This window comes from Bombina bombina, chromosome 9 (genome assembly GCF_027579735.1).
Source record: "Bombina bombina isolate aBomBom1 chromosome 9, aBomBom1.pri, whole genome shotgun sequence".
NCBI classification, from domain to species: Eukaryota; Metazoa; Chordata; class Amphibia; order Anura; family Bombinatoridae; genus Bombina; species Bombina bombina.
In genome coordinates, this window is record NC_069507.1 from 32,067,969 (window position 1) to 32,076,733 (window position 8,765).

At 38.1% G+C, this 8,765-nt stretch overlaps 1 protein-coding gene across 1 annotated transcript in view; it reads right to left on the reverse strand.

Annotated features, from left to right (window-relative positions):
• SLC29A3 (solute carrier family 29 member 3) overlaps positions 1-8,765 on the reverse strand; it is a 131,552-nt gene that overhangs the window by 83,671 nt on the left and 39,116 nt on the right. Inside the window, exon 3 of the mRNA XM_053692028.1 lies at positions 8,653-8,735. Coding sequence (XP_053548003.1) covers positions 8,653-8,735 — 83 coding nt within the window. The remainder of the gene's footprint in view (positions 1-8,652; positions 8,736-8,765) is intronic.

Sequence of the window (8,765 nt, forward strand, 5' to 3'; positions counted from 1 at the left end):
CCTAATATAGCTACAATATAAATTACATTTATATTATAGCTATTTTAGGATTAATATTTATTTTACAGGTAACTTTGTATTTATTTTAACCAGGTACAATAGCTATTAAATAGTTAAGAACTATTTAATAGTTACCTAGTTAAAATAATTACAAATTTACCTGTAAAATAAATCCTAACCTAAGATATAATTAAACCTAACACTACCCTATCAATAAAATAATTAAATAAACTACCTACAATTACCTACAATTAACCTAACACTACACTATCAATAAATTAATTAAACACAATTGCTACAAATAAATACAATTAAATAAACTATCTAAAGTACAAAAAATAAAAAAGAACTAAGTTACAGAAAATAAAAAAATATTTACAAACATAAGAAAAATATTACAACAATTTTAAACTAATTACACCTACTCTAAGCCCCCTAATAAAATAACAAAGACCCCCAAAATAAAAAAATGCCCTACCCTATTCTAAATTAATAAAGTTACAAGCTCTTTTACCTTACCAGCCCTGAACAGGGCCCTTTGCGGGGCATGCCCCAAGAATTTCAGCTCTTTTGCCTGTAAAAAAAAACATACAATACCCCCCCCCCCCCAACATTACAACCCACCACCCACATACCCCTAATCTAACCCAAACCCCCCTTAAATAAACCTAACACTAAGCCCCTGATGATCTTCCTACCTTGTCTTCACCATGCCAGGTTCACCGATCCGTCCTGGCTCCAAGATCTTCATCCAACCCAAGCGGGGGTTGGCGATCCATAATCCGGTGCTCCAAAGTCTTCCTCCTATCCGGCAAGAAGAGGACATTCGGACCGGCAAACATCTTCTCCAAGCGGCATCTTCTATGTTCTTCCATCCGATGACGACCGGCTCCATCTTGAAGACCTCCAGCGCGGATCCATCCTCTTCTTCCGACGACTAGACGACGAATGACGGTTCCTTTAAGGGACGTCATCCAAGATGGCGTCCCTCGAATTCCGATTGGCTGATAGGATTCTATCAGCCAATCGGAATTAAGGTAGGAATTTTCTGATTGGCTGATGGAATCAGCCAATCAGAATCAAGTTCAATCCGATTGGCTGATCCAATCAGCCAATCAGATTGAGCTCGCATTCTATTGGCTGTTCCGATCAGCCAATAGAATGCGAGCTCAATCTGATTGGCTGATTGGATCAGCCAATCGGATTGAACTTGATTCTGATTGGCTGATTCCATCAGCCAATCAGAAAATTCCTACCTTAATTCCGATTGACTGATAGAATCCTATCAGCCAATCGGAATTCGAGGGACGCCATCTTGGATGACGTCCCTTAAAGGAACCGTCATTCGTCGTCTAGTCGTCGGAAGAAGAGGATGGATCCACGCTGGAGGTCTTCAAGATGGAGCCGGTCGTCATCGGATGGAAGAACATAGAAGATGCCGCTTGGAGAAGATGTTTGCCGGTCCGGATGTCCTCTTCTTGCCGGATAGGAGGAAGACTTTGGAGCACCGGATTATGGATCGCCAACCCCCGCTTGGGTTGGATGAAGATCTTGGAGCCAGGACGGATCGGTGAACCTGGCATGGTGAAGACAAGGTAGGAAGATCATCAGGGGCTTAGTGTTAGGTTTATTTAAGGGGGGTTTGGGTTAGATTAGGGGTATGTGGGTGGTGGGTTGTAATGTTGGGGGGGGGGTATTGTATGTTTTTTTTTACAGGCAAAAGAGCTGAAATTCTTGGGGCATGCCCCGCAAAGGGCCCTGTTCAGGGCTGGTAAGGTAAAAGAGCTTGTAATTTTTGTATTTTAGAATAGGGTAGGGAATTTTTTATTTTGGGGGTCTTTGTTATTTTATTAGGGGGCTTAGAGTAGGTGTAATTAGTTTAAAATTGTTGTAATATTTTTCTTATGTTTGTAAATATTTTTTTATTTTCTGTAACTTAGTTCTTTTTTATTTTTTGTACTTTAGATAGTTTATTTAATTGTATTTATTTGTAGCAATTGTGTTTAATTAATTTATTGATAGTGTAGTGTTAGGTTAATTGTAGGTAATTGTAGGTAGTTAATTTAATTATTTTATTGATAGGGTAGTGTTAGGTTTAATTATAACTTAGGTTAGGATTTATTTTACAGGTAAATTTGTAATTATTTTAACTAGGTAACTATTAAATAGTTCTTAACTATTTAATAGCTATTGTACCTGGTTAAAATAAATACAAAGTTACCTGTAAAATAAATATTAATCCTAAAATAGCTATAATATAAATGTAATTTATATTGTAGCTATATTAGGATTTATTTTACAGGTAAGTATTTAGCTTTAAATAGGAATCATTTATTTAATAAGAGTTAATTTATTTCGTTAGCTAAAAATTATATTTAACTTAGGGGGGTGTTAGTGTTAGGGTTAGACTTAGCTTTAGGGGTTAATACATTTATTAGAATAGCGGTGAGCTCCGGTCGGCAGATTAGGGGTTAATAATTGAAGGTAGGTGTCGGCGATGTTAGGGAGGGCAGATTAGGGGTTAATACTATTTATGATAGGGTTAGTGAGGCGGGTTAGGGGTTAATAACTTTATTATAGTAGCGCTCAGGTCCGCTCGGCAGATTAGGGGTTAATAAGTGTAGGTAGGTGTCGGCGACGTTGTGGGGGGCAGATTAGGGGTTAATAAATATAACATAGGGGTCGGCGATGTTAGGGCAGCAGATTAGGGGTACATAGGGATAACGTAGGTGGCGGCGGTTTACGGAGCGGCAGATTAGGGGTTAAAAGTGTAATGCAGGGGTCAGCGATAGCGGGGGGCGGCAGATTAGGGGTTAATAAGTGTAAGGCTAGGGGTGTTTAGACTCGGGGTACATGTTAGAGTGTTAGGTGCAGACGTAGGAAGTGTTTCCCCATAGGAAACAATGGGGCTGCGTTAGGAGCTGAACGCTGCTTTTTTGCAGGTGTTAGGTTTTTTTTCAGCTCAAACAGCCCCATTGTTTCCTATGGGAGAATCGTGCACGAGCACGTTTTTGAGGCCGGCCGCGTCCGTAAGCAACTCTGGTATCGAGAGTTGCATTTGCGGTAAAAATGCTCTACGCTCCTTTTTTGGAGCCTAACGCAGCATTTGTTTGAACTCTCGATACCAGAGTTAAATTTATGGTGCGGCCAGAAAAAAACCCGCGGAGCGTTAACAGCCCTTTTACCGCCAAACTCCAAATCTAGCCGTATATATGCACACAATATCTCACTATATATACACACTATATCTCACTATATATGCACACAATATCTCACTATATATGCACACAATATCTCTCTATATATGCACACAATATCTCACTATATATGCACACAATATCTCACTATATATACACACAATATCTCACTATATATGCACACAATATCCCACTATATATGCACACAATATTTCACTATATATGCACACTATATCTCACTATATATGCACACAATATCTCACTATATATGCACACAATATCTCACTATATATGCACACAATATCTCACTATATATGCACACAATATCTCACTATATATACACACAATATCTCACTATATATGCACACTATATCTCACTATATATGCACACAATATCTCACTATATATGCACACAATATCTCACTATATATGCACACAATATCTCACTTTATATACACACAATATCTCACTATATATGCACACTATATCTCACTATATATGCACACAATATCTCACTATATATGCACACTATATCTCACTATATATGCACACAATATCTCACTATATATGCACACAATATCTCACTATATATGCACACAATATCTCACTATATATGCACACAATATCTCACTATATATGCACACACTATATCTCACTATATATGCACACAATATCTCACTATATATGCACACTATATCTCACTATATATGCACACTATATCTCACTATATATGCACACTATATCTCACTATATATGCACACAATATCTCACTATATATGCACACTTTATCTCACTATATATGCACACATCTTACTGTATATATATACACACACACTATATCTCACTATATATGCACACAATATCTCACTATATATATACACACACACTATATCTCACTATATATGCACGCAATATCTCACTATATATGCACACAATATCTCACTATATATGCACACAATATCTCACTATATATGCACACAACATCTTACTGTATATATATACACACACACTATATCTCACTATATATGCACACAATATCTCACTATATATATATACACACACACATTATATCTCACTATAAATGCACACTATCGGGCCGATTTATCAAGGGCCGAATGCCCATGTCTTAAGACTGCTGCTCCTTAACTGGTTCGCTGTCTCTGAGGCTGCGGACATCAATCCGCCTCGTCTTATACGATCGGGTTGATTGACACCCCCTGATAGTGGCCGATTGGCCGCAAATCTGCAGGGGGCGGCATTGCACAAGCAGTTCACCGGAAATGCTTGTGCAATGTTAAATGCCAACAGTGTATGCTGCAAATACAATAAATAAAGTAAAGGTATTCAAATGGATTATAGTGCAAAAAAAAAGGCCTACTCTAGTAGTTCAATAAACACTATAGAAACCTTTAAGCGCTGCTGACCCGCGGATGCGGTAGTGGATCAGAAATGTCTCTAAAAGCTGCAATTAGCGTAATGTTATCTATCTATCTGCCTGTCTATCTACCACTATATGTACATTCCTACAGTTGTTTATAATGACTTCAGAGATCAGACACATTCAGTAACATTATGGCTAACAGAACAGCACTCTGCATGGGAAGCACATCTGGTTCCCACCTATTACTAGGGTAATACCCAAGGCTCCTCATTTACAAATGCCAGTAAGCATGCCTGGAGCGTAGTCTGGATACACTAGACTGCACTAAACTGAAACAAAAACATGATGGAAAACTCACAGCAAAAAGAAAAGACGCTAAACTCCATTATGGAATTGTGATGTAGACATAGACATATGGGTTTAGAATATTTTATTCTTACTATATGGGAGCCTCTTAAAGAGGCATTAAAGACAAGTATTTTATTTGTGCATAGTCTGTATCAGCAAATAAGCCCTGCAGAAGGTCTGTATATAAAATAATTGTTTTTACAAGGTTTAGAAAATCAAGAGGAGTTCTGGGATGCACTCTTTGAAAAGCCTGCTGAATCCATGTTAATTTGCTGCAGACAATTAAAGGGACATTGATACATTTATATAGGCCATCTGGGAGTGTTTTTATACAAATGTATAGTTTTGCTTATTTTTAAATAACATTGTGCTGATTTTCAGACTCCTAACCAAGCCCTAAAGACTCCTGTTTGTGTAATGGGTGTTTTCATATGCAGAGGAGGGGGGAGTGTCTGCCTATTTCAGTGGGTGTCCCAGCCTAAATTCATCAGTAGTGCTAAATTGGGAGTTTCTAAGTAAGTTTTTAAAAGGGTTTATTCTGGATTTTTACATCAGTATCCGTGCATACAATTATGAGATTATATTGCAATGTTGTTTCATTTTCCTTATACATTTTATAGAGGATCGTATGTTACGTTTAATGACGCAAGTCAAAATAAAACATTCCTTATTTTACAAGCGCACAATTTTACCAAATTTACCTCTTTTATTTGGTCTCCTTTGTTAAAACTTAGCTTCTTTCCATGACAGCATACTGAGGTAGCGTGCAAACAATGCTGCCATATAGTGCTCAAGACACTGGCACGCTCCTAAGACTACCAAGTATGCTTTCATTGAAAGGAGCTACATTTTAAAAATAAGATCAAGTGAAAGAGGTATGGTTGACAACAGAAGTAAATGGTAAGCTCTTGACCCAACCACACAGACCACACCTTTCTCAAGACTATTATAACTGATAACTTTGGGATCTGGTCCAACATCCTTAAAGGGATATGAACACAACATGTTTCTTTCATGATTCAGATAGAAAATACAATTTGAAACAACTTCCCAATGTACTTATATTATCCATTTTTTTGTTTTCCTGTTATCCTATGTTTAAGAGCAGGGATGTAAGCTCAGGAGTGTGCACTTATCTGCAGGTCTATATGGCAGCAATTTTGCAACAATCTAATACATTAGCAAGAGCACTAGATAACAGCACTATTACCTGTCATGTAGTGCTCCAGATATGTGTACGCTACCTATCTAGATATCTCTACAACAAAGGATAACAAGAAAACAAAGCAAATTTGATAATTAAAGTAAATTGGTAAAAAAAAATAATATTGCATTATCTATCTGAATCATGAAAGAAATTTTTTTTTTCCAACTTTGACCCCCCAAATCTGTTACTCATCTACAACCACTAAAAACACCCATGCTAAATAGTTTCTAAATTTTGTCCTGAGTTTAGAAATACCCAATGTTTACATGTTCTTTGCTTTTTTTTTGCAAGTTATAGGGCAATAAGTACAAGTAGCACTTTGCTATTTCCAAACCACTTTTTTTTTCAAAATTAGCGCTAGTTACATTGGAACACTGATATCTTTCAGGAATCCCTAAATATACCTTGACATGTATATATATTTTTTTAGAAGACAACCCAAAGTATTGATCTAGGCCCATTTTGGTATATTTCATGCCACCATTTCACCGCCAAATGCGATCAAATAAAAAAAAATCGCTAACTTTTTCACAAACTTTAGGTTTCTCACTGAAATTATTTACAAACAGCTTGTGTAATTATGGCACAAATGGTTGTAAATGCTTCTCTGGGATCCCCTTTGTTCAGAAGTAGCAGACATATATTGCTTTGGCGTTGCTTTTTGGTAATTAGAAGGCCGCTAAATGCTGCTGCGCATCACACGTGTATTGTGCCCAGCAGTGAAGGGGTTAATTTAGGTAGCTTGAAGGGTTAATTTTAGCTTTAGTGTAGTGATCAGCCTCCTACCTGACAAATCCCACCCCCTGAACCCTCTCTTTCCTCCCCCACCTTACAATTGTCACCGCTATCTTAAGTACTGGCAGAAAGTCTGCCAGTACTAAAATAAAAAGTTTTTTCTTTTCTTCAATTGATTCTGCAGTGTTGGATCCCCTTTTAGCCCCCAACCTCCCTGATCCCCCCCATACAGCTCTCTAACCCTCCCCCCTCTACCTATTTGCCGCCATCTTGGGTACTGGCAGCTGTCTGCCAGTACCCAGTTTGCCCCCAAAAATTGTGTATTTTTGTTTTTTTTATTAAAATAAAATATTTTCTGTAGCGTAGCTGCCCACCCTCAATATCCTACCTCCCTCCACCTCCCAGATCCCTTGCCCAACATCGCAGATATCCCCACCTTTGCCTTCCCCCCCCAAAAAATTAAGATGAAATCTTAAGATTTGGGCGCGCGTGCGCAAACAACGCATACACACCCGCAAACCCCCCCCCCCCCCCCCGCGCCCGCTTCTGCGGAGTGATGCACTGATGTCCCATACCGGAACAGGAACCAATAACATTGATGGACCGCCCACCCGCCTCCATGCTGCTGCTCCCACCCACCAACGATTGGCACCATCAATGCCCGATGCAGAGAGGGCCACAGAGTGTCTCTCTCTGCATCAGTGGCTAAAATACGTATTACAGTGATGCCTCAATACCGAGGCATCACTGCAACACCTTGAAAGCGGTTGGAAGCAATCAGAATCGCTTCCACCGCTTGAAACCCCTGAGGACGTACAGGGTACGTCCTTGGTCACTGACAGTTTTTGTAGGATGTACCCTGTACGTCCTTGGTCCTTAAGGGGTTAAAGGGATACTAAACACAATTTTTTTTTTTCTTTCATGATTCAGATGGGGCAGCAATTTTAAGCAACTTTCTAAATTACTCCTATTATCAATTTGTTTTTGTTCTGTTAGTATCTTTATTTGAAAAGCAAGAATGTAAACTTAGAAGCCAGCCCATTTTTGGTTCAGCACCTGGTTAGCGCTTGCTGATTGGTGGCTAAATGTAGCCACTATTCAGCAAGCACTACCCGGGTGCTGAACCAAAAATAGGCCAGCTCCTAAGCTTAGATTCCTGCTTTTCCAAATAAAGATAGCAAGAGAACAAATTAAAATTGATAAAAGGAGTAAATTAGTAAATTAGTAAAGTTGCTTAAAATTGCTGCCCCATCTGAATCATGAAAGAAAAAAATTGGGTTTAGTATCCCTTTAAGTAAATTTTTATTACGGCAGAAATATTTACGCCTAACCAGGTAGTGAGCCCCAGTTATTGGAAAGTGATTTTGTTTTACAGGAGAAGTAATCAGACATCCAGACAACGGTAAATACTGCAACAAACCTATGTTCAGGATGAGCAACGTTCAAAAAAATTTGACTTTTATAAACGATAAAGGCAAAATAAGTAAAGACAGGCTTTTTTTCTGGAATATAAACTTAGTATACTAGTCTGTATACTGAAATGTCAACAAGAGTATAAAGCTTAGAACAGGCATCAAGCTAAAGTGATATTTTAATTTCATTTTAACAAGAATCTTTAACGAAGTCTCTGAATACTGCTTTAATAGTCTGCATGTAAATTCGACCTTTTCTTGCAGCCACTTTCTGTTTAAATATCATTTGCCGAAAATGCTAAATGTTTAATAAAGGACAACTTATTAAATCAAACAGCTAAACATTCAACATTCTCAAACTGCAAATTTTACCTGTTGACGAGGATGAAATTCAGCGCTAGGCATGGTACTGCCGGCACAGCGGAAGCTATAGAGAAATAGCTCTCAAAGTAATCCTATGGGTGATAAATAAAACACACAATTAG